Source organism: Myotis myotis, unplaced genomic scaffold (genome assembly GCF_014108235.1).
Source record: "Myotis myotis isolate mMyoMyo1 unplaced genomic scaffold, mMyoMyo1.p scaffold_m19_p_4, whole genome shotgun sequence".
In the NCBI taxonomy this organism is placed as follows: Eukaryota; Metazoa; Chordata; class Mammalia; order Chiroptera; family Vespertilionidae; genus Myotis; species Myotis myotis.
Window position 1 is genome coordinate 82557992 of NW_023416346.1, and position 27147 is coordinate 82585138.

The following is a 27147-nucleotide window of genomic DNA, read 5'->3' on the forward strand; positions in this document are numbered from 1 at the left end:
AGTCATTCTGCTGTTAGGTTCAGTTTGCATATTACCCTTTTTTTATATAGGATAGAGGCCTGGTGCATGGGTGGGGGCTGGCTGGTTTGCCCTGAAGGGTGTTCTGGATCAGGGTGGGTGTCCCGCTGGGGTGCCTAGCCATCCTGGGTGAGTGGCTGAGGGCTGTTTTCAGGCTGGCCACACCCAGGGTTGAAGTCCCCGTTAGGGTGCCTGGCCAGCCTGGGTGAGGGGCTGATGGCGGTTTGCAGGCTGGCCACACCCCCTTCAGGGTGGGGGTCCCCACTGGGGTGCCTGGCCAGCCTGGGTGAGGGGCTTCTGGCTGTTTGCAGGCTGGTCAAGCCCCATGGGGACCTTCACCCCATGAGGGTGTGGCCAGCCTGTGTGAGGGGCTGAGGGCTGTTTTGAGGCTCGCCACACCCCCTTCAGGGTGGGGGTCCCCACTGTGGTGCTTGGCCAGCCTGGGTGAGGGGCTGAGGGCCATTTCAGGCTGGCCACGCCCCCCAGGGACCTAAGCTCCCAGCCTCTGCCTTTTTTCTTGGATTTATTTATCTTCTATAATTGAAATTTTGTAGCCTTGAGCAGAGCTGAGGGCCGGCCAGGCAGGCGGGAAGCTTGGCTTCCTCCATCGCTGGGGGCAACCCAAGCCTCCTGCTTGCTCCAGCTCCATGGCCGCTGCCATCTTAGTTGGGTTCATTTGCATACTTGCTCCTGATTGGCTGGTGGGCTTGGCTGGTGGGCATGGCTTGAGCATAGTGGAGGGATGGTTAATTTGCATGTTTCTCTTTTATTATTAGGACTAGAGGCCCAGTGCACAAAAATTTGTGCACTCGGTGGGGGGGAAGGGGTCCCTCAGCCCAGCCTGTGCCCTCTCGCAGTCTCGGACCCCTCGGGAGATAACGACCTGCTGGCTTAGGCCTCCTCCCGGGTGGCAGAGGACAGGCCCAATCCCTAGGTGCAGCCCCTGGTCGGGCTCAGACCAGGGCCGATTGGGGAGTTGGGGCGCCGCCCCCTGTCATGCACAGAGCAGGGCGGATTGGGAGGTTGTGATGCCACCCTCAGTCACGCTCAGGGTAGGGCCGATTGGGGGGTTGGGGCACCACCCCCTGTCACACTCAAGGCAGGGTCGATGGGGAGGTTGTGGAGCCACCCCCTGTCACGCACAGAGCAGGGCCCATCAGGGTGGTTGGGGCTCCGTACCCTTTCACGCACAGAGCAGGGTCAATCAGGAGGTTGTGTAGCTCCCCCCTGTCACTCACAGAGTAGGGCCGATAGGGCAGTTGGGGCACCACCCCCTGTCACACACAGAGCAGGGCGGATCGGGGTTGGAGCGCCACCCTCTATCACCCACAGAGCAGGGCTGATCAGGGGGTTGGGGCGCCGCCACTGTCACACTCAGGGCAGGGCCGATGGGGAAGTTATGGCTCAATCACATCACACACAGAGCAGGGCCCGTGGGGGGGGGGTTGGGGTGCCACCCTCTATCACCCACAGAGCAGGGCCGATCAGGGGGTTGGGGTCCCTTCCCCTGTCACGAACAGAGCAGGGTGGATAGGGAGGTTGTGGCCCCATCCCCTGTAACACACAGAGCTGCAGGGTGACCAGGGGGTTGGGGAGCTCCCCCCTATCAGGCACAGAGCAGGGCCGATCAGGGGGCTGGTGCGCTGCCCCCTGTCACACACAGAGCAGGGCCTGTGGGGGGGGAGTGTTGGGGCCCCGCACCCTGTCACACACAGAGCAGGGCCGATCAGGGGGTTGGGGCAACTTCCCCTGTCATTAACAGAGCAAGGCAGATAGGGAGGTTGTGGCCCCGCCCCCTGTCACACACAGAGCCGCAGGTCGATCAGGGGGTTTGGTCGCTGGCCCCTGTCTCGCTGATCCCGGTGCCAGGAGGCCTCCCAGCTCTGCTGATCCTGGTGCTGGGAGGCATATTACCCTTTTACTATATAGGATAGAGGCCTGGTGCATGGGTGGGGCCGGCTGGTTTGCCCTGAAGGTTGTCCTGGATCAGGGTGGGGGTCCCTACTGGGGTGCCTGGCCAGTGTGGGTGAGGTGCTGAGGGCTGTTTTCAGGCTGGCGGGTGACTGAAGCTCCCAACTGCTCCTTTTTTTCTTTTTCTTTTTTATTCTGGGCCAGCTTTAGCTCTGACTCCAGCTCTGAGGCCTCTGCTGCTGAAAGCAGGTATCTGGTTGGTTTGTGTTCTATAATCGAAACACTGTATCAACTCCAGCTCTGAGATCCTGGCTTGCTGAAAGCAGGTTTCTGGGGTTTTGTTTAGCTTCTATATTTGTAACTATGTTTCAAACTGTAAGCTCAGCAGCCGGCAAGGCAGGCGGGGAACGTTGGTTTCCTCCGTCACTGAAGCAAGCACGCCTCATGTTAGTTTCAAGTTGCCTGGCTGCCGGCCGCCATCTTGGCTGGCAGTTAATTTGCATATCGCCCTGATTAACCAATGGGAAGGGTAACGGACATACGCTAATTACCATGTTTCTCTTTTATTAGATAGGATGTGTCAGTTTTTATTCTAGACCATGCTGTTTTGATTACTCTAGCCTTGTAGTTTAGTTTGATATCAGGCAGTTTGATACCTCCCACTTTTTCTTTCTGAAGATTGCTTTGGCTGTTCAAGGTTTTGTTTTTTTTTTGGTTCCTTAGCAATTTTAGGATTGTTTTTTCTAGTTCCGTGAAAAATGCCATTGTTATCTTGATAGGCATTGCCTTTGAATCTATGGATTGCTTTGGATAATGTGGACACTTAAACTATGTTAATTTTTCCTATCTATGAGTACTGTATAACCTTCCATTTTTTGCTATGTCCTTCAGTTTCTTTCTTCAGAGTCTTAATAGTTTTCTGAGTACAGATCTTTCTCTCCTTGGTTAAATTTCTTCCTGGGCATGCTATTCCTTTTGATGGAATTGTAAGTGGGAGTGTTTTTAATCTCTATTTCGGATAGTTTGTTATTGCTGTTTAAAAATGCAGCCTATTTCTGAATATTTTTTATTTTGCTACTTCACTGAATTTATTAGTTCTAGTGGTTTTTTTGGTGGAATTCTTTAGGGTTTTCTCTTGTATGATGTCATCTGCAAATAGTGACAATTGTACTTCTCCCTTTCCAGTTTGGTTGGCGTTTATTTACTTTTCTTGTCTCATTTCTGTGGCTAGTACTTCTGTTACTATGTTGAATAAAAATAGTGAAAGTGGACATACTTGTCTTATTCCTGATATTAAAGAAAAAGTTTTTGGCTGTTCACCATTGAATATGATGTTAGTTGTGGGTTTGTCATATATGGCTTTTATTATGTTGAGGTATGTTTGTTTTCTCTATTCCCACTTTGCTGAGAGTTCTTAAAAAATCATAAATGGATGCTGGATTATGTCAAATGCTCTTTCTACATCTATTGTAATGATTATATGATTTTTATTCTTAATTTTATTTATGTAGTATATCCTTTTAATTGATTTGTGGATATTGAATCAGCCTTGCACTCCAGCTATAAATTTGCTTGATCATGGTTTATGATCTTCTTAATGTATTGCTGAATTCAGTTTGCTAATATTTTGTTGAGGAATTCTGCATCTATGTCAGGGGTGGGCAAACTTTTGGACTCGAGGGCCACAATGGGTTCTTAAACTGGACCGGAGGGCTGGAACAAAAGCATGGATGGAGTGTTTGTGTGAACTAATATAAATTCAAAGTAAACATCATTACATGAAAGGGTACGGTCTTTTTTTTTTTTTTTTTTTTTTTTTTTTTAGTTTTATTCATTTCAAACGGGCCGTAGTTTGCCCACGGCTGATCTATGTTCAGCAGGGATATTGGCCTATAATTTTTTGTAGTGTCTTTGTCTGGTTTTGATATTAGGGTAATTCTAGCTTTCTGAGATGAGTTTGGGAGCATACCCCCTCTTTAATTTTTTGGAATAGTTTCGGAGGAATGGGTATTAATTAGTATTTGAATGTTTGCTAAAAATTGCCTGTTAAGCCATCTGTTTCAGGGTTTTTGTTTGTTGGAAGATTGTGATTATTGATTCTATCTCATTAGCAGTTATTGGTCTGTTTGTATTTCTCTTTTTTCCTGATTCAGCCTTGGAAGATTGTATGTTTCTAGGAATTTATCCATTTCTTCCAGGTTGCATGATCACTATTTTAAGTGGCTAAGTAATATTCCTTGTAGTGGATTTATCATAATCCATCTATGTATTTCTTTATTATTGGATAATTATATTGCGCCTAATTTTCACTATTGTAAATAATAATATGGGGAACACTATTAAGTGTAAAAGTTATCCCCTCAACATTTAGATTGCATCTGTATGCTAGAATCTCAGAAAAGCAATATTACTTTTTTGGCTTTTTAAAAACATATTGTCAAATTGCTTTCAAAAATACCAAAAGTGGTAGTTTCTTTAAGCTGTTTTACTCTAGATATTTACTTTCCCCCCCTAAATGCCATTTCTTCCTCTGGGAAATTTGGAGTCAAATATTAACTCCATGTGTTTTTGATGGAACAGATCAAATGATACTTTATGTGAAAGTCATCATTAGGTCAGCCGTGGCATGGGTTTACTATGTGAGAGAGATGGAGATGAGAATGAGAATTAGCCCCAGAATAGTTAGTTAAATGACAGCAGTGCTAAATAAGTAATCTACCTCATCAGAAGAATGTGGAAATGTAGGTAAGAAAAGTGATACTAGAGAAAATAAAATTAAAATACAATTGTGCACCTTCAATGTACATAAAATAGGTGTTTTGTTATTTTTTTTGCTCATCCAGTTAGTATTACTATCTACCAATATGTTTATTAGGACCAATTATTTTCTTCAGCAGTCCTTGCCAGAAACCAGCCTGTCCCCAGTTTTTTTTATAAATCCTCACCAGAGGATATTTTTCCATTGATTTTTAGAGAGAGTGGAAGGGAAGGGGAGAGACAGAGAGAGAAACATAAATGTGAGAGAGACACATTTATTGCTTGCCTCCTGCACACACCCTGACCAGGGCTGGGAATCGAGCCTACAACTGAGGTATGTGCCCTTGACTGGAATTGAACCTGGGACCCTTCCGTCCGCGGGCCAATCCACTGAGCCAAATTGGCTAGAGCAAATTAACATTTTTTGGTGTCTTCATTTAATCCCTGAGACACTATGAAATTGATTTATTTTTGCATCTGATAGAAAGATAAACCCTAGAAGAAGCTGCTAGAAACTTTGCCCTCTACTCTCTACAACAAAACAATGAAAAAAATTTTATTATTTGAGTAAATATTCTTTATTTAGGACTTTGACAGGTACTATAAGTGCTCCATAAGTTTTATAAGACATGATCTTTGATATCAAGGACCCTAGTTTGGACATAAGAATAACAACTAAAATAAAGAATAAATGATACACAATAGCATAATTAATTTCTCAATTATGTGAAACTCAATATAGGAATTCAAGGAAGAGAGAGATCAGTGTAGGCTGTAGTGATTGCTGAAAGTGTCATGGATGTTCCTGGTGTGAGTGAAGTAGATTTGAGCTATGTAAAGGGAATGGGAGGAGGTATATCAGGTGAAGCCAACGGTATGAATAAAGGTGCATAGAAAAAAAATGGACAATTTGTGTTTATGAGACAGTAAGATAGTTATTGTAACAGTGGGTAAGTTTTGGGGATGAAAGGTAGAATATGACTAGATTAAGGAGGGCCCGTAAGTGACCCACAATAGTACAGAAGCATAAAATATACAAGGAAGAAAATATCATTGGAGATGGACAGTATTTTAACTGGCTAAGAAAATGTTTCTCTTGTCTAGGTTGAAGAAATGGCAGTAAACCTGTGGAACTGGGCAGTTACCAAGAGAGTCGGTTTGGTTATAAGTAAAGAGCAGAAAGCTAAATGTACGTATATATTTTATGACTCGTGAGGAGTATTCTTATTATAAATCAGGTTATGTTCCAGCAATTGAAATAATATTTTGACCAATTCTTAGATGGAAATTTGTTAAAATAAGACTAAGCAAAACAACCCATAAACAGTGGTTTCTCAAGCAAAGAGCCTTCCTCAGTTTTATGATTTTCCCAAAATTAGCTCCATATTAATAAAAGTTTAAAAGCATCACTGCAAGAAATAGGCTGGTGGTAAACAACAAAGATGATTAAAGGGTGGGAAAATGAGAACTTGAGAGAACATTAAAAGACATGGATTATTTTCTTTGGAGAAGAGATGATCTGGGTTCTGAAGGACCATCAAATAGTAGTTTTCTCTCTCCATTGAAAATATAGGAAAAAAATGCTGCTATATGAGGGATTTGGATTTAAAATATCTGTAATGATTAGTTTCCTCATGAGGTTGGTTGATGAACATTGGACTGAGAAAAATTAAAGAAGTTTTTTTCTACCTAAGAGCAAACAACAAAACAAAAACCCTAAACCAAGCTCATCTGCTTGGATGCATTAAATGTGGTTCACTGGCAAAGTTCTAGTGCTTAAGCAAAATAAGCAGGGTTTAGTGTGCTCACAGTTACTGATTTCCAACAAGGATAGTGACAATGTAATTTTGGAAATTATTTTGCCCAATTATAAAGGATACATTGAGGCAGTAGTCTAATAGGTAAATGTCTGGACTGGTTTGCTTTGTGAAGATAAATAAATTTTATCTGTATGTAACAAAATTTATTACCAAGTATTTATCTTTATAAATATAAACCAAACTGTGCACAACTTTAGTATAGGTATAAAGTAATGGTTAATAAGTCGATAATATACTTACTCAGTAGTCCATTCCTCTATTAAGATGTTTTTAAAGACCAATTCTATCTTTTTAACTCATAAATGTTGATATCATTGCTCCTAGAAGCCTTAGTTCCTGTAGTTATGGGGAAGGAATTGTTAGAAACTTATTACACAGGTGAACTGTGTTAGATTAAAATGCATTAGTTCTAAACTCCCACCATTCTGCATATCAAGGAACATTGCTCTAGCTGTTTTTCACTGCTTGTCAAGTACTAGGGATTTGGTAAATGAAGTGGGAGCTGCAGCCCTAGGACTTCTCCCAAGTATGCTGACTCTGTGCATGTAGCACTTCTTAAAGAGATATTTGGGTGCTTATTATGTATATAGTACTTTTAAGATAATAGTGGAAAACAGGATTTCATGTAGGAAGCCTCTGATTTAAAAGAGCTTTATTCCAAAAAGATGTTGTTGGAAGATACTTTGACTCCTTAAAACAAATTCAGTGTGACTGGATTATGTTATGTGATGAAAAAAGTCATCAGGATTTATAGGCTACTGTTTTTATTATTGTGAAGAATTATGGAACAATGAAAAGAAATAGGAAAGCCAAAATAGGGGAATGACATAAATTGTATTTTAGACTTGTTGCATTTGAGGAAACAATAAGGTTGGCGATATGAGAAAAGTCAGCCTCCCTGTAGATTTGGTAGGTATTCACATGGAGGTGAGTATTGAAGCCCCAGATGTAGTTGAATTCTCTGAGGAAGAAAATAAAGAGCAATGGTTCTTAAATGTTGGTATAAATAAGGTTCACCTGTGGAGTCTGTTACATTACAGATGCCTAGGCTCCACCATGGTGGTTTTGACTTACTAGGTTTAGGTTGAAACCTGGGTATATCTGTAATTTGAAAAAAATCTCATGTGTACCAAATTTTAAGAACCAGTGGTGTTGAGAGAACAGAGTAGTGCAATTTTAACCTTGAGTCTTCCAAGTCCTGGAAAAACAAGAACAAGGGTAGGAGACATAAAGAAGGTCAAATATTCTAGCCAACACTCATTACCCATTTATTGAACACATAGTTGTGATAGGGTTGTCATACCACATTATGATAGATAGTAGGTGAAAGGGACAAGATAAGAGTCCAGATAAAAAAAAATACCTTGAGGATCTGGGAAGGAATGGGTAAATGAACAAGAAAAAGACTTCACAAATGCCAGAGCATACAACACTATGTATTGTTTACTAGCAAAGTCAATTCGACTATCAAGCTGTGGGCACTGATGGAGCAGGGTAAGGCAGATGTAAGGAGTCAGCAGGCACCTATGCAAGATATTTATAATGTAGAGGCGCCAAGAACAGTCTGGTGAAAAGACAAGGATAGAGGAATGGCATTAAAAAATCTTTATACTGAAGCGGCATTCTTTCTCAGCTTCAGCTAGCTGCCTTTGGCCTAAAGGCTTGTTGGTGATAACTATAAACAGCTGGATCAAGAATGTGGGGATTGGTGCAAAATTCTTAGACTGAGACATTTCCCACAGAGGGACACTGCTCAAAGCTGTGATGTCAAGGAAGTATATTTTTAAAAAAGGTTATGATCACTGTGAAATGTTGCTGTGAAGTCACAGAAGGTGATCTCCCCCCCCCCCTTAATTATTTTATTTTAAAAAGAATTTTTTCTTTATTATTATTTTTAAAAATGCATCTTTATTGTTGAAAGTATTACAGATGTCCCCCTTCCCCCCTGCCATTGACCCCCTCCTCTAACACCCTCCCCAGGCTTTCAGTACACTATTATCTGTGTCCATAGATTATGCTTACATGCATATAGTTGTTTGGTTTAATCTCTTTCCACCCCCCCGCCCCCCCACTTCCCTCTGAGAATCCTCAGTTTGTTGCATGCTGGAAGGTGATGTTTGGTAGTGCAGTTTTAGCTAAGTGGTAAGGATGCAAAAATATTGCAGGGGCTTAAGGAGATGAGTGAGAATTAAGAAAATAGAGGTAGTAGATAAACCAGCAATTCAAGAAGTTTGGCAATGAAAGGAAGAGGAGAAATGGGATAAAAGCTTGAAGCATAGTGGGGTTGATTCTTTTTTCTTCGAGGAAGGGAGATGGATGTATTGGAAGGTAGAGAGAAAGGAGTAAAATTGAGAGGGAGGTACTGAAGGTAACTTTGGAGAGGGGAAATAATCAAAAGATCAGGATCCTTAAAAAAACTGCAGCCCAGCCTGAGTGATTCAGTGGTTGATCATCGACCTATGAATCATGGTTCAATTCCCAGTCAGGGCACATGCCTGGCTGTGGGCTCGATCCCCAGCAGAGGGTGTGCAGGAGGCAGCTGATCAATGATTCTCATCATTGATGTTTCTAGCTCCCTCTCCCTCTCCATTCCACTCTGAAATCAATAAAAATATATTTTTTAAAAACCTGCAGAATTAGTTAACTTTGGAAAAAATAAAGGAAACATTTAAAAATCTGGAAATGCAAGACAATGTAAATATATGATTACTAGAGGCCTGGTGCACAGATTCATACACCGGAGGTGTCCCTCAGCCTGGCCTTAGCCTTCTTGCATTCTGGGATGCGGGTGAAGCAGATTCAGGGCCGATAGTGCCCTAGCAACAACCTAACCCACAGCCGATTCTGTGAGGAATTGGGCTCACTCCTCCCTCCTCTCTGGGTCCAGGGTGCGTGCGGGTGAAACAGATTTGGGGCTGACAGTGCCCCAGCAGCAACCTAACCCATGGCCGATTCCAAGACGAATCGGGCTCCCTCCTCTACTGGTCGTAGCGTCTGCCACCTAGTGGTCATTGCGCATCATAGCTACCAGGCGAATGGTCAGACCAGGGGTCCTCAAACTACGGCCCGTGGGCCACATGCAAATACAAATATTGTATTTGTTCCCGTTTTGTTTTTTTACTTCAAAATAAGATATGTGCAGTGTGCATAGGAATTTGTTCATAGTTTTTTTTTTAAACTATAGTCCGGCCCTCCAACGGTCTGAGGGACAGTGAACTGGCCCCCTGTTTAAAAAGTTTGAGGACCCCTGGGTCAGACGGTCGCTTAGGCTTTTATATATATAGATTAGTTATTTTACTGAAAGTTTTTGTTTTTGTTATTTTAGAAATAAATTAACTTTGTTAAGGAATGAATAGATTTTACATTTCATGATGGATAATAAATTTCTACTCCAGTTACCCTGTAATTTCAGCTGAGCAAATCTCTTTTCAATTGAATATTAATTAAAAAATGGGCCAGAACCGGTTTGGCTCAGTGGATAGAGCGTCGGCCTGCGGACTGAAAGGTCCCAGGTTCGATTCCGGTCAAGGGCATGTACCTTGGTTGCGGGCACATCCCCAGTAGGGGGCGTGCAGGAGGCAGCTGATCGATGTTTCTCTCTCATCGATGTTTCTGGCTCTCTATCCCTCTCCCTTCCTCTCTGTAAAAAATCAATAAAATGTATTTTAAAAAAAATGGTTTTAGCATAGGTAGAAGAGTTACTGAGACTTAACATCAAGACAGCTAGTTCAGTTATGTATGAAATCATCCTTTAAAAAATTGGATATGTTTTATGATGAAAGAAACTACACAAACAAGAATGTTACACTTATTCAAACTTTCCTAGTTTCAGGGGAAGCGAACTGTATAAAGAAGATATCTGTATTTCCTAAATTATATTTTAAGAACTTTTATGTCATCTTTGGCAAAGAATATATTTAGAAAGTTTCAAATTTAGGAGACTAATCCCTAACTATCCTTATATTGTTCCACATAGAATTATATTGTTGCCAGCACATACAAGAGAGCATGTGAAACCAGGTATCTTTAGTGAGTCTTTGGGGCTTAAAACCTGCAGAAATTAAAATTTCAAAATTCAGTATCTGTCTGACTAGCATTAAGCAAATTATTCATTTGATAAATATCAGATCATTTACTTTTAATAATTGAGTTTTTAAAAGCCTTTAAAACTTATATTTAACAACAACACTTGTTTCATTTCACATCTCTTTTCATATGTTTATTAAAAAGAATGAATGTTTTATGTTTATGGGTGTCTAATTACTGTTTTTGCAGTACGGCATGTTGCTTGCAAGTTGCTGTGTATGTGTGAAAGCTCAGCTGCGTCAGAAGAAGCTATTCACAGACGGATTATGGTAAGTCCTAATTAAATGAGGACAAAGTACAGATGCAATGAGATGGTCATTACTCTATGAAGATGGTTGAAGTTAGTATAAACTGGAAGAAGGTTATATCGTTTAGTGTATTTATGTTTCCTTTTTTAAAAAAAATTCTTTATTGTTTAAAGTATTACATGTCTCCTTTTTCCCCCATTGATCTCTCTCCAGCTGTTCCCACCCTGAGACATGCCCCCACCTCCCTACTGTCTGTGTCCAGGGGCCATGCCCATATGCATGTATACAAGTCCTTTGGTTGCTCTCTTACCTTCTCCCTCCCCTGCCTTCCCTCGGAGGTTGGATGGTCTGTTCGATGCTTCTATGTCTCTGGATCCACTTTAGTTCATCAGTTTATGTTGTTCCTTATATTTCACAAATGAATGAGATCATATGACATTTATTTTTCTCCGACCAGCTTATTTCACTTAGCATAATGCTCTCCAAGTCCTATTATACTGTTGCAAATGGTAGGAGTTCCTTCTTTTTTACAAAAGCCTAGTATTCCATTGTGTAGATGTACAATGGTTTTTTATTTATTTTATTATATTTTTTGTACCATGGTTTTTTAATACACTCATCTGCTGATGGGCACTTAGGCTGTTTCCAAATCATAGCTATTGCAAATTGTGCTGCTAGGAACATAGGGGTGCATATATCCTTTCTGATTGGTGTTTCTGATTTCTTGGGATATATTCCTAGAAGTGGGATTACTGGGTCAAATGGGAGTTCCATTTTTAACTTTTTTGAGGAAACTCCATACTGTCTTCCACAGTGGCTGCACCAGTCTGCATTCCTACCAACAGTGCATGTGGGTTCCTTTTGCTCCACACCCTCGCCGGTACTTGTCCATTGTTGGTTTGTTGATAATAACCAGTCTGACAGGTGTGAGATGGTATCTCATTGTCATTTTGATTTGCATCTCTCAGATGATTAGTGACTTTGAGCATGTTTTCATATGTCTCTTAGCCTTCTGTATGTCCTCTTTTGAAAAGTGTCTATTTAGGTCCTTTGCCCATTTTTTGATTGGATTGTTTATCTTCCTTTTGTTGAGTTGTATGAGTTCCCTATAAATGTTGGAGATTAAACCCTTATCAGAGATAACATTGGCAAATATGTTCTCCCATGCACTTTTTTGTTGTTTTATTGATGGTTTCTTTTGCTATGCACAAGCTTTTTATTTTGATGTAGTCCCATTTCTTTACTTTTTCCTTAGTTTCCATTGTCCTAGGAGCTGTACTGGTAAAGATACTGCTTTGACATATGTCTGCTATTTTGCTGCCTATGGATTCTTCTAAGATTTTTATGGTTTCCTATCTTATGTTTAAGTCCTTTATCCATTTTGAGTTTATTTTTGTGTATGGTGCAAGTTGGTGGTCTAGTTTCATTTTTTGCATGTATCTGTCCAGTTTTCCCAACATCATTTATTGAAGAGATTGTCTTGACTCCATTGTATGCTCTTTCCTCCTTTGTCAAATATTAATTGAGCATAATGGCTTGGATCGATTTCTGTGTTCTCCATTCTGTTCCATTGGCCTATATGTCTGTTCTTATGCCAGTACCAGGAAGTTTTGAGAACAGTGGCTTTGTAATACAGCTTGATATCTGGTATTGAGATCCCTCCTACTTTGTTCTTTCTCAGGATAACTGCGGCCTTTGGGAGCGCTTTTTTTTTAACTGCATATAAATTTTTGGAGAGTTTGTTCTAGTTCTGTGAAATATGCCATTGGTATATTAATGGGGGTTGCATTGGATCTATAGATTACTTTGAGTAGTATGGACATTTTAATGATGTTGATTCTACCAATCCATAAACAGGTATATTCTTTCATTTGTTTATGTCTTCCTCTATCTCCTTTTTCAACGTCCTGTAGTTTTCGAAGAACAGGCCTTTTACCTCCTTAGTTAAGTTTATTCCTAGATATCTTAATTTTTTTTGTTGTAATGGTAAATGGGATTGTTTTTTTAGTTTCTCTTTGAGTTCATTATTGGTGTATAAGAGAGCCATAGATTTCTGAGTGTTAATTTTGTATCCTGCCACATTGCCGAATTCACTTATTAAGTCTAATAATTTTTGATGGAGTCTTTAGGGTTTTCTATGTACAGTATCATGTCATCTGTGAATAATGACAGGTTTATGTCTTCTTTTCCAATTTGGATACCTTTTATTTCTTTTTCATGTCTAATTGCTATGGCTAGCACTTCCAGTACTATGTTGAACAGGAGTGGTGAAAGTGGGCATCCCTGTCTCATTCCTGTTCTTAAGTTAAATGGTTTTAATTTTTTCCCATTGAGTATATGTTTGTCATATAAGGCTTTTATTATGTTCAGGTATGATCCCTCTATTCCCATTTTGCTGAGGGTTTTTATCAAGAAAGGGTGTTGGATTTTGTCAAATGCTTTTTCTGCATCAATTGATATGACTATGTGATTTTTATCTCTGAATTTATTTATGTGATGTATCACATTTATTTATTTGCAGATATTGTACCATCTTTGCATTCCCGGGATAAATCCTACTTTGTCATGGTATATAATCTTTCTGATGTAATTCTGGATTTGATTTGCTAGATTTTTGTTGAGGATTTTGGCATCTATGTTCATGAGGGATATTGGCCTGTAATTCTCTTTCATTGTGTTATCTTTATCTGGCTTTGGGATTAGGGTAATGCTGGAATCATAGAATGAGCTTGGAAGTGTTCTTTCCTCTTGAATTTTTTGGAATAGTCTGAGGAGGATAAGTTTTAGTTCTTCTTTGAATGTTTGGTAGAACTCCCCTGTAAAGCTGTCTGGCCCCGGGCTTTTGTTTGCTGGAAGCTTTTTGATGACTGTTTCAATTTCTTCCATAGTTATCAGCCTGTTGAGATTTTTAGATTCTTCCTGATTGAATTTTGGAAGGTTCTATTTTTCTAGGAATATGTCCATTTCCTCTAGGTTGTCTAGTTTGTTGGAATAGAGTTGTTCATAGTATTTTTTTTAAACAATCCTTTGTATTTCTGTGGGGTCTGTTGTTATTTCACCTCTTTCATTTCTGATTTTGTTTATTTGGGTCCTCTCTCATTGCTTTTTGGTGAGTCTGGCTAGAGTTTCAACAATCTTTCAACTTGTAACTTTAAGGGGAGAAAGCAAGAGATGTTCTCACTCTATCATGATGCTCATGTCATTCCCAATTAACTTTTGATTTATCAGTTTATATAGGATCTATTTTTCTGCTATGATAGAAGAAGATTTATCACTTATTTTCTAATATTACTCCCCATTTTGTTTTGGTTTTTTTTGGTTAATTATACTATTTGTATTTATCTGATGGTTACCTTTTAAAACTTTAAATAACAATCTTTACATTTTTATTTTTACATCAATTTTGGAGAGTATGTCTTTACTTTCCATTCGGAGAGGATATAAATACCTTTATCATTCTCTCTACCTTTCCTTACCTTAAACCAGTGGTTCTCAACCTTCTGGCCCTTTAAATACAGTTCCTCATGTTGTGACTCAACCATAAAATTATTTTCGTTGCTACTTCATAACTGTAATGTTGCTACTGTTATGAATCATAATGTAAATATCTGATATGCAGGATGGTATTAGGTGACCCCTGTGAAAGGGTCATTCATCCGCCAAAGGGGTCACGACCCACAGGTTGAGAACTGCTGCCTTAAACCTTTTAACTTATGTCACCTTTAACATTTGCATTTTTGGATTTGTTGATTCAAAGAATATAAACTGAAAGGAGCATTTTATTGGTTGTGACTGCTATTTAATTCTGTGGATAATAGTGGTATTTCTCTTTATTTTCTTGCTCTCTTAATATTTTCTTAGGTATTCTATTTGTTGAGTGTGATGTCCTTTTATGGTAATCACTAGGGGCCCGGTGCATGAAGATTTGTGCACTGGGGGGCTGGGAGGGTGGAGGGAGGGGTCCCTCAGCCCAACCTGCACCCTCTCCAATCTGGGAGCCCTCAAGGGAGCCCTCTCCAATCTGGGGGTTTCTGTCTGTCTTTGCAATCATATGAACGAATTGTCTAAGACCCCCAACCCAGTTTGGTTTGTTGCTCACAGAATAATAGAGGCTTTTTTTTCCTTTGCTCCATTGGTGGAGATTTCCTGGAAGTTTTAGGATATCTTCCCTTTAATTTTTCTTAGACACTCTGATTTTACTTATGTCTCTCACCTTTGCTTTTTCTCCATCCTAACTGCAACAGTAATTTGCTCCAGGCTCACCTTACTCTAGGGCAGGGGTGGGCAAACTTTTTGACTCAAGGGCCACAATGGGTTCTTAAACTGGACCGGAGGGCTGGAACAAAAGCATGGATGGAGTGTTTGTGTGAACTAATATAAATTCAAAGTAAACATCATTACATAAAATGGTATGGTCTTTTTTTTTTTTTTTTTTTTTTTTAGTTTTATTCATTTCAAACAGACCGTAGTTTGCCCACGGCTGCTCTAGTGTCTAGGAGAACTACGATTCCCAGCATTCCTGGTGCTCCCTGCGCTCTGGGCTTCCACTTCTGGTCCTGGGGCTGCCATCAGAACTACTATTCCCAGAATTCCTGGTGCTCCCCATGCTCTGGGTTTTCCCAACCAAGGGAGCCACGTTCCCCCAAGCCTCCAGCTCTCCTGCTCTGCTCTCCATCCAGTGACCGAGGGAGCCATGATCCCCCAAACTGCCAGCTCTCCCACTCTGCTCTGTGTATGCAAATTACCTACCATCTTTGTTGGGTTAATTTGCATACTAATGTCTCATCGGCTGGTGGGTGTGGCTTGAGCATAGTGGAGGGACGGTTAATTTGCATGTTTCTCTTTTATTATATAAGATTCCCTCAATTGTTTGGTCATTGTTGCTCATATTTGATTTGAGATTCCTTGATAGTTTTCTGTAAATACACTATTTACCATAACCTGAATCAGTGACTGATGGAGAAGTAGGACTGGATTCTTTAATTGACCTGTGTTGTCAGTCACCTGGAATTCTATTTTTTTCCAGCCTAATTGATTGTACTCACAATTCCTTCCGGGTGTGAGAAAGGAGGAGATACGTCTTGGAGGGAAGCCAACTGTCTGATACTCCTGCTATTCACACCTAGAATGTTTCTGCATTTTTCATTTTTGTGCATTTTGGGCATGGTGGTTTGACCTCATCCCATTTGCTGTCTATTTTTAAGAGGTTCCTCATTAATTTAGATCAACTAAAAATGCCCCTTATTTCCAGGACTCCTTTTTAAAAATATGTATATTTTTATTGATTTCAGCGTGGATGGGAGAAGAAGAGATAGAAACATCAATGGTGAGAGAGAATCACTGATCAGCTGCCTCCTACCTGCCCCCTACTGGGGATTGAGCCCACAACCCAGGCATGTGCCCTTGACTGGAATTGAACCCAGGACCCTTCAGTTTGCAGGCCAATGCTCTATCCACTGAGCAAAACCAGCTAGGGACAGGACTCTTATTGAATAAGAGAAATATGTATATCTTTTCTCTTATTTGTAGAGAATATATATAAATTCCTAGAAATAATATATATGTAAAATATGATATACTTAATATAATGTGTGTAATATTACATATATTATGTCCAGGGATTTATAGTCTATAAAGTTTATACTAAAATTATAGCATATATGCTAGATATAAATTTATAGTATCCAAAATTTATAGTATAATATGTATATATGTATATATGCATACACACACAGACACACACTGCATTTCTAGGGGCTTATAACACAAAGGGTGGCTGTAGTGTATGCTCAGTTCTTCATCTTTATTCAGTTCTTCTTTGCTTCCATAGCATTTGTGCATATTTCCTATCAAATATTTATTTAGATGTCTGTCAGTTACAATACTGTGAGCTTCTTCAAGGTGCCTGGCATATAAAGGATACTTAATAGACATTTGTTGGATTAATAAAAAAATTTATTAGAGATATGATTTAAAAACTAGAACCCAGGTATTGTTCACTTATAGTTTAATGTTTATCATATAACTTTCTTTATATATGTGAGCATTTTGTCTTATCTAAATAATCCCAATGTTTTCTTTTTAATATTTCCTTAGAAGATGTCTTTTCAAGTATTTTAAATTTTTTTAATCCTCACCCAAGGACATGCATAGAGAGAGGAAGGGAGAGAGAAGGAGAGAGAGGGAGAGAGAAGGAAAGAGAGGCATTGATGTGAGAAAGAAACATCAGTTGACTTCTGCACACTCCCTGATTGGGGATCAAACCTGCAAACCAGGTATATGCCCTGGCTTGAAATTGAACTGGCAACTCCTCAGTGCATAGGATTACACTCAACCAACTGAGCCACTCCAGCTGGGCAAGTCTATTACTTAATTTATTTTATAAATATGTTTTTTTAAAAATATATTTTTATTGATTTAAGAGAGGAAGGGAGAGGGAGAGAAACATCAATGATGAGAGAGAATCATTGATCGGCTGCCTTCTGCACACCCCACACTGGGGATTGAGCCCACAAGCTGGGCATGTACCCTGACAGGGAATCAAACCATGACCTCCTGGTTCATGGGTCAAGGCTCAACCACTGGCCGTGTTATTAATTAAAAAATATTTTTATTGATTTCATAGAGGAAAGGAGAGAGAGAGAGAGATAGAAACATCAATGATGAGAGAAACATCAATCATTGATCAGCTGCCGCTTGCCCGCCCCACACTGGGGATTGAGCCCGAAACCCAGGCATATGTCCTACTGGGAATCAAACTGTGGTTCATAGGTTGATGCTCAATCACTGAGTCATGCTTCCTGGGCTATTTTTATTATTGCTTTTCTAAAACCATTCCTCTTAAATTATGGAGTTCAAAGCAGAACACAGAACTCTAATAAATGCTGATTGTTACCTTTTTGTTTTCTGTGGATTACACTACTGAATATGGACATTTTCTTCAGTACCCTCCTCAACCAGTTTGGAGGAGGTGTGATTAAAAAATATATTTTCTAATCTCTTCCAGATGACTATGAAAGCAGGAAAAGGGTGGGTGGATGTTGGAAATGCTGTGATCGCTGATGAATTTTTTCAAGCTGCCGTGGCTGTAAGTTACCACTGATTTTTTTAGCTGTGGCAATTATTAGTAACAGTTGTTATTCTCATTATTACATAGTATTGTTGTTTTATTTTCCAGGGGTTGGAGCAATTATATGCCAAATTAATGCAGAGCAGCTTCACTGAGACCCAAGTGACTATGCAGAAGTTGGCTGTGGAGAGGAATCTTTTCAAAGTGCTTTCTTACCAAGCAGAATCAGTAGGTATCATAGTCACCAGGACCTCACAGTGAGGCATTTGGTATATGTAAATGCAAAAGTGATGATCTATTATAATAAAGTCAGGTATCATTAGCCTTTCATCTATATACTAGAGGCCTGTGGTACATGAAGTTTGTGCACGGGGCAGGGGGGTGTCCCCTGAGCCCAGCCTGCATCCGGGATCGGGCCTAAACTGGCAGTCGGACATCCCTCTCACAATCCTGAACTGCTGGCTCCTAATCGCTCACCTGGCTGCCTGCCTGGTCGCCCCTAACTGCCACCCCCCACCAGCCTGATCACCCTTCACTGCCTCTGTATGCTGGCCTGGTCACCCCTAACTGACCCCACTGCCGGCCAGGTCGCCCCCAACTGCCCCCTCCCTGCCATCCTGGTCGCTCCTATCTGCCCCTCCTGCCGGCCTGGTCACCCCTTACTGCCCCCCCCCCCCCGCCGGCCTGGTTGCCCTAACTGCCCCCCCCCTTGCCGGCCTGGTTGCCCCCAACTGCATACCCCCAGCCAGCCTGCTCACCCCACGCAGCCTGCTGTTCAGTCATTTTGTCGTCCCTCACTAAACCCCCTGCTGGCCTGGTCGCCCCATGCAGCCTGCTTGTTCAGTCATTTGGTCGTCCCTCACTAACCCCCCTGCCGGCCTGGTCATAGGCAGCCATCTTGTGAGGGTGTGAGGGGGTAATTTGCACATTACCTCTTTATTACATAGGATATAAAAGCCTAAGAGACCATTATCACCAAACGACTGGTTGACCAGTCGCTATGACACGCACTGACCACCAAGGGGCAGATGCTCAATGCAGGAGCTGCCACATGGTGGTCAGTGTGCTACCACGGCCAACCTCCTGTGGCCCCTCCCCCTCCACCCTGACCAAACTCTTGGGGCCCCTCCCCCCAGCCAGCCGGCCCCCAATAGGCCTCAATGGCCCTCCAGACTGAGGGATCCAACCTATGCACAAATTCGTGCACGGGGCCTCTAGTAAGATTATATTTGACCTTTTTAGAAGTCCAATGCGCTATCCATTGCACAACGGAGCCTATATTTGACCTGTTTTATCTCTGTTTTGTATCTGAAGGTAACATTACTGATGGTGATTGGTATATATGTGGGGTTGGATGAAGTTGAAAAGACTGATATATAACTAAAAATCATTTTACCACTGCATGTAATATCTCTGTTATTTATAGCAGTAGCCTCTACTTGAAACACCCATCTTTGTGACTCTCTTACATTCACAGTTGGGTTTGCCTAAAATATGTGCTTGATAAAAGTCTTCTCATTTGCAATTGTTCTGGGTTGTTTGCTTATGTTTTCTAAAAGCCTGCTGCTATCAGTGTTCCAAGTTGTACTTTACCTCTGTTTTTCTTCTGGATTTCCTCCTTTTGTCACCATACAGTTAGGTGTACATTTTAAGTTGACAAAATGTTAGCCGTGATGAGTTTGTGCTCTATAATTATGTAATTCTAGAAATGAAAGAGATCTTAAACATCATCTAGAGCAGTGGTTGGCAAACTGCAGTTCGCGAGCCACATGCAGCTCTTTGGCCCCTTGAGTGTGGCTCTTCCACAAGATACCACGTGTGTGCGCGCATGTACAGTGCAATTGAAACTTCATGGCCCATGTGCAGAAGTCGGTATTTTCTGGAAGAGCCATACTCAAGTGGCCAAAGAGCCACATGTGGCTTGTGAGCTGCAGTTTGCCAACCACTGATCTAGTGTAATCCTTTTATTTTTATTAACATTTATTTTTTTAAATTTTTTATTGATTAAGTTATTACATATGTGTCCTTCTCCCCACGTTAAACCATATCCCTCTGACTCATGCCATCACCCCCATGTTGTCTGTGTCCATTGGTTAGGCCTATATGCTTGCATATAAGTCCTTTGTTTGATCTCTTCCCCTTACCCACACCCTCCCCTACCTTCCCTCTAAGGTTTGATGGTCTGATCGATGCTTCTCTGTCTCTGGATCTGTTTCTGTTCATCAGTTTATGTTGTTGATTATATTCCATAAATGAATGAGATCATATGATATTTATCTTTCTCTGACTGGCTTATTTCACTTAGCATAATGCTCTCCAGTTCCATCCATGCTGTTGCAAATGGTAAAACTCATTCTTTCTTACTGCAGTGTAGTATTCCATTGTGTACATGTACCACAGTTTTTTAATCCACTCATCTGCTGATGGGCACTTAGGCTGTTTCCAAATCTTAGCTATGGTGAACTGTGCTGCTATGAACATAGAGGTGCATATATCCTTTCTAATTGGTGTTTCTAGTTTCTTGGGCTATTATTCCTTGAAGTGGGATCACTGGGTCAAATGGGAGTACCATTTTTAGTTTTTTGAGGAAACGCCATACTGTTCTCCATAGTGGCTGCACCAGTCTGTATTCCCACCAGCAGGGAACGAGGGTTCCTTTTTCTCCACATCCTCTCCAGCACTTGTCGTTTGTTGATTTGTTGATGATAGCCATTCTGACAGGTGTGAGATGGTATCTCATTGTCGTTTTGATTTGCATCTCTCTGATGATTAGTGACTTTGAACATGTTTTCATATGTCATTTGGCCTTTCTTCTGTCTTCTTTCGAAAAGTATCTATTTAGGTCTATTGCCCATTTTTTGATTGGGTAGTTTAATTTCCTTTTGTTAACTTGTATGAGTTCCCTGTAAATGTTGGAGATTAAACCCTTATCGGTGATAACATTGGCAAATATCTTCTCCCATGCAGTGGGCTTTCTTGTTGTTTTGTTGATGGTTTCCTTTGCTGTGCAAAAGCTTTTTATTTTGATATAGTCCCATTTGTTTATTTTCTCTTTAGTTTCCATTGCCCTAGGAGCAGTATCAGTGAAGAAATTGCTTCGGCATATGTCTGAGATTTTGCTGCCATTGGATTTCTCTAGTATGTTTAAGGTTTCCTGTCTTATGTTTAAGTTCTTTATCCATTTTGAGTTTATTTTTATTTATGGTGTAAGTTGGTGGTCTAGTTGCATTTTTTTGCACGTATCTGTCCAATTTCCCCAACACCATTTATTAAAGGGTCTGTATTGACTCCATTGTATGTCCATGCCTCCTTTGTCGAATATTAATTGACCATAGTGGTTTGGGTCGAATTCTGGGATCTCTGTTCTATTCCATTGATCTATAAGTCTGTTCTTGTGCCAGTACCAGGCTGTTTTGAGAACAGTGGCTTTGTAATACAACTTGATATATGGTATTGAGATCCCAACTACTTTGTTCTTCTTTCTCAGGATTGCTGGAGCTATTCGGGGTCGTTTTTTATTCCAGATGAATTTTTGGAAAGTTTGATCTAGGTCTGTGAAATATGCCATTGGTATTTTAATGGGAAGTGCGTTGAATCTATATATTGCTTTGGGTAGTATGGACATCTTGATGATGTTGATTCTACCAATCCATGAACACAGTATGGTCTTCCATCTGCTCATGTCTTCCTCTCTCTCCTTTTTCAGTATCCTGTAGTTTTCCACATATAGGTTTTTTACCTCCTTAGTCAAGGGTATTCCTAGTTATCTTAATTTTTTTGGTGCGATGATAAATGGGATTGCTTTTTTAGTCTCTCTTTCTGTTAGTTCATTATTGGTGTATAGAAATACCATAGATTTCTTAGCCTTAATTTTATATCCAGCTACATTGCCCAATTCATTTGTTAAGTGTAATAATTTTTTGATGGAGTCTTTAGGGTTTTCTATGTAGAGTATCATGTCATCTGCAAATAAGGACAGTTTTACTTCTTTTTTTCCAGTTTGGATGCCTTTTATTTCTTCTTCTTGTCTGATTGCAATGGCTAGTACTTCCAGTACTATGTCGAACAGGAGTGGTGAGAGTGGGCATCCCTGTCTTGTTCCTGTTCTTAAGTTAAATGGTTTCGGTTTTTGCCCATTGAGTATATGTTTGTCATATAAGGCTTTTATTATGTTCAGGTATGATCCCTCTATTCCCATTTTGCTGAGGGTTTTTATCAAGAAAGGGTATTGTATTTTGTCAAATGCTTTTTCTGCATCAATTGATATGACTATGTGATTTTTATCTTTCAATTTGTTTATGTGCTGTATCACATTTATTGATTTGTAGATATTGTACCATCTTTGCATCCCCGGGATAAATGCTACTTTGTCATGGTATATAATCTTTCTGATGTACTGCTGGATCCGATTTGCTAGAATTTTGTTGAGGATTTTGGCATCTATGTTCATGAGTGATATTGGCCTGTAATTCTCTTTCATTGTGTTGTCTTTGGTTTTGGTATTAGGGTGATGCTGGCTTCATAGAATGTGCTTGGAAGTGTTCTTTCCTCTTGACTTTTTTTGGAATAGCCTGAGGATGATAGGTTTTAGTTCTTCCTTGAATGTTTGGTAAAACTCCCCTGTGAAGCCGTCTGGTCCTGGGCTTTTGTTTGCTGGAAGCTTTTTGATGGCTGCTTCAATTTCTTCCATAGTTATTGGGCTATTGAGACTTTTAGAATCTTTCTGATTGAGTTTTGGAAGGTTCTATTTTTCTAGGAATATGTCCATTTCCTCTAGGTTGTCTCATTTGTTCGAATAGAGTTGTTCATAGTATTTTTTAACAATCCTTTGTATTTCTGGGGGTCTCTTGTTATTTCGCCTCTTTCATTTCTGATTTCGTGTATTTGGGTCCTCTCTCTTTGCTTCTTGGTAAGCCTGGCTAGAGGTTCATCAGTCTTGTTTATCCTTTCAAAGAAACAGTTCTTGGTTTCATTGAACTTATGTATTGTTTTTGTGGTCTCTATGTCATTCATTTCTGCTCTGATCTTTATTATCTCCTTCCTTCTGCTCACTCTGGGCATTTCTTATTGCTCTCTTTCTAATTTTTTGAGTTGTAAAGTTAGATGATTTATTACCATTTTTTCTTGTTTTTTGAGGTAGGCCTGTAGAGCTATAAACTTCTCTCTCAGGACTTCTTTCATTGTGTCCCATAGATTTTGGATTGTTGTGTTTTTATTGTCATTAGTTTCCAGGACGTTTTAAATTTCTTCTTTGATCTCTTTGGTAACCAAATTATTGTTTAATAGAATGCTTTTCAGCTTCCAAGTTTTTGAATTTTTTGGATTGTTTTTATTGTAGTTTATTTACAATATTATGCCATTGTGGTCTGAGAAAAATGCTTGATATGGTTTTTATCTTCTTGAATTTGAGAAGAATTTGCTTGTGACCCAATATGTGGTCCATTTTTGAAACTGTCCCATGTGCAATTGAGAAGAATGTATATTCTGTGGCTTTGGGGTGAAATATTCTGAAGATGTCAATTAAGTCCATTTGATCTAGTGAGTCATTTAGGATTGCTGTGTCTTTGCTGATTTTTTGTCTAGAGGATTTATCTTGTGATGTCACTGGTGTATTAACGTCTTCTACTATGATTGTATAGTTGTTGATCCCTCCCTTGATATCTTCCAGGAGTTTTTTTTGTATGTATTTGGGTGCTCCTGCATTGGGTGCATATATGTTTATCATGGTTATACCCTCTTGTTGTATTGAACCTTTTAGTATTATGAAGTGGCCTTCCTTATCTCTTGTTATGGCCTTCACTTTGAGATCTATTTTGTCAGATATAAGTATTGCTACCCCAGTTTTTTTTTTCTTTTTCATTTGCTTGAAAGTTATTTTTCCATCCCTTCATTTTCAGTCTGTGTGAATCCCTAATTCTGAGGTGGGTCTCTTGTAGACAGCATTCATATGGGTCGTGTTTTTTTATCCATTCAGCCACTCGATGTCTTTTGATTGCAGCAATTAGTCTGTTTATGTTTAAAGTTATTATTGAAAGGTACTTGTTTGTAGCCATTTTTATTTTTTGTACCTGTTTCCTTTTTTAGCTTTTTATTTCTTCTTTTTACACCAGTCCCTTTAGCATTTCTTGCATTGCTGGCTTGGTAGTGATAAACTCCCTTAGCCTTTTTTTGTCTGCGAAGCTCCTGATTTCCCTTTCAATTTTGAATGATAGTCTTGCTGGATAGAGCATTCTTGGATTCATTCCCTTGCTTTGCATCACTTTGTCAATTTCCTTCCATTCTTTTCTGGCCTGATGTGTTTCTGTTGAGAAATCATTTGATAATCTAATGGGAGAGCCCTTGTATGCAACTTTCTGTCTCTCTCTTGCAGCCTTTACGATTCTCTCTTTGTCCCGAACATTTGCCATGGTAAGTATGATGTGTTTTGGTGTGGGTATTTTTGGGTTCATCTTGTTTGGGACTCGCTGTGCTTGTGTGACATTTTTCTTCCCAACCTCAGGTAAGTTTTCTGACATTATTTCTTCAAATTGGTTTTCTAACCCTTGTTCCTCTTCCTGTTGTTCTGGCACCCTATTATTTGTATGTTGCTTCGGTTCATGTTGTCCCATAGCTCCCTTAGGCTCTCTTGTCATTTAATTTTTTTCTCCAATTGCAGTTCAGCTTGGGTGTGTTTTGCTTCCCTGTCTTCTAATTCACTAATTCGGTCCTCTGATTCTTCTAGTCTACTGTTGAAACTTTCCATGGTGTTTTTTATTGCAGCTATATCACTCTTCATTTCTTCTTGATTCTTACATAAGTTTTTTATTTTTTCATCCATTTCTTCTTGATTCTTACATAAGTTGTTGATTTTTTCCTCCATTAGGTTTATGCAGTGTATTCATAATTCTTATTTTGACATATGACATGCCTTTGTTTCACTTAGCTGCTTTTCTGGTGATTCCTCCTTTTCTTTCCTTTGGGGGTTTCTTTGTCTACCCATTATATGTCTCAATGACTGATCTAGATGTCGAGTTGTCCAGTGGCTGCTCCTTTGGTGGCAGTGGCTCCTTGGGCTGCGATTGCTCCTCAGGTGGTCACGCAAGTGGCTGCTCCTTAGTTGGCAGTGGCTTCTCTGATGGGTGCTGTTCACAGCAGTGGTTTCACCTCTGGCTGGTGGGGGAGGCTGCTTGCACAGTTTCTGTTCCTTGGACAGGGGTGGGCTGATCACAAGGCTGCTGCTCCTCAGATGGGGGTGGGCTAAGTGTGGCTGCTATACCTTGGACAGGGGCAGGCTTTTAACATGGCTTCTGCTCCTCAGACAGGGGTGGACTGCTCATGTGGATGCTGCTCCTTAGATCGAGGCTAGCTGCACATTGCTGCTGTTCCTCAGATGGGGTGGGCTGCTCGTGAGGCTGCTGCTTCTTGGACAGGGGCAGGTTGCTTACAGGGCTACTGCTACTCATATAGGTGCAGGGTGTTCGCACAGCTGCTGCCCCTCAGGTGGGGGACGGGCTGCTTGCATGGCTGCTGCTTGCTGGGTGGGAGTGAGCTGCATGTACGGCTGCTGCTCCTCAGATGGGGGTGGGCTGCTCACCCAGCTGCTGCTTGTCGGACAGATGCAGGCTGCGTGTGGCTGCTGCTCCTCGGACTAGAGCAGGCTGCCCAGGGCTGCTGCTCGGACTAGAGCAGGCTGCCCAGGGCTGCTGCTTCTCAGATGTGGGCAGTCTGCTTGTGTGGCTGCTACTCCTTGGGTGGGGTGAGCTGCTCGTGTGGGTGCTGCTCCTCGGGTGGGAGTGAACTGCACGTGTGGCTGCTGCTCCTCATACAGGGGCAGTCTGCTCGCATGGCTGCTGCTCCTTGGATGGGGGATGGGCTGCTTGCGCAGCTGCTGCTCCATCGGGCGGGAGCGAGCTGCATGTGTGGCTTCTGCTTCTTGGATGAGGGCAGGCTGCTCACCCAGCTGCTGCTCGTTGGACAGGTGCAGGCTGCATGTGGCTGCTGCTCCTTGGACCAGTGCGGACTGCATAGGGCTCTCACTACTCGGATGGGGGAGGTCTGCTGCTGTAGCTGCTGCTCCTCGGACTGGGGTGGGCTTCTCAGGTGGCTACTGCTCCTCGAATGGGGGCAGGCTGCTCGCGACGCTGCTGTTCCTTGTCTGGGTGTGAGCTGCTCACACAGCTGCTGCTCCTTGGATAGGGGAAGGCTGCTCGCGCGGCAGCTGCTCCTCAGAGGGGTGCAGGTTGCTCGCACAGCTGCTGCTCCTCGGATGGGGGTGGGCTGCGTGGGGCTGCCGCTCCTCAATTGTGGGCAGGCTGCTTGTGAGGCTGCTGCTCCTCAGACAGGGTAGGCTGCTCACATGGTTGCTGCTCCTCAGACTGGGGGGCCGGCCACTCACACAGCTGCTGCTCCTTGGACAGGGGCAGGCCATGTGTGGCTTCTGCTCTTAGTCCTGGGGCAGGCTGCTTTCAGGGCTGCTGCTCCTTGGGCAGGAGTGGGTTGCTCATGTGTCTGCTGCTCGTGTGGTTGCAGTGCCCTGGCCTAAGGCATTGGGCCGGTCAGAGAGGAGCACGTTTCAGAACTCACAGGAGCCTGCACCCAGGGTGGCTGGAGACTTGTTGACCGTGGGACCACAGCCGAGGTAGCAGGTCCCTGGCAGGGGTAGCTGTGGAGTCCCAGGTGTTATCTGAGGCCACCCTGGGTGGAGGTGAGGCTGGGCTCCCATTACAGCATCTCTCTTCTTCAAAAGGCTAGGCCAGTGGTTGGCAAACTGCAGCTCGTGAGCTACATGTGGCTCTTTGGCCCCTTGAGTGTGGCTCTTCCACAAAATACCGACTTCTGCACATGGGCCACGAAGTTTCAATTGCACTGTATGTGTGTGCCCACATGTGGTATTTTGTGGAAGAGCCACACTCAAGGGGCCAAAGAGCCGCATGTGGCTCACGAGCCGCAGTTTGCCGACCACTGGGCTAGGCCTCTGAGGATGAGCCGACCTCCCGGTACTGTTTACTATGGTAGCAGAGGCTGCCTAGTTAGGCGAGCCCAGTTAGCCTGCCCCCGAAGGTCCTGCGGGATCTAACTGTGCCTCACTCACATACACACACACACATCCCACATGACCACACATTACTCTTTTGCTCCCTCACTCACTCGCACTCTCTCCCTCACTGCCGCCTTTTCCTGCCTCTGTAGTTGGGTCTGGGGTGTTATTGACCCGCTCGTGGATGGAGTTTCCTCTCCAGGTATCTGGTTATGAGGCTTG

At 41.7% G+C, this 27147-nt stretch overlaps 1 protein-coding gene across 1 annotated transcript in view; it reads left to right on the forward strand.

Annotated features, from left to right (window-relative positions):
• The window catches only part of TEX11 (testis expressed 11), a 467244-nt gene that overhangs the window by 47447 nt on the left and 392650 nt on the right, over nt 1-27147 (forward strand). The window contains exons 3-6 of the mRNA XM_036304176.1: nt 5791-5875; nt 10782-10861; nt 17847-17927; nt 18018-18137. Of these exons, the coding sequence (XP_036160069.1) occupies nt 5791-5875; nt 10782-10861; nt 17847-17927; nt 18018-18137 (366 nt within the window). The remainder of the gene's footprint in view (nt 1-5790; nt 5876-10781; nt 10862-17846; nt 17928-18017; nt 18138-27147) is intronic.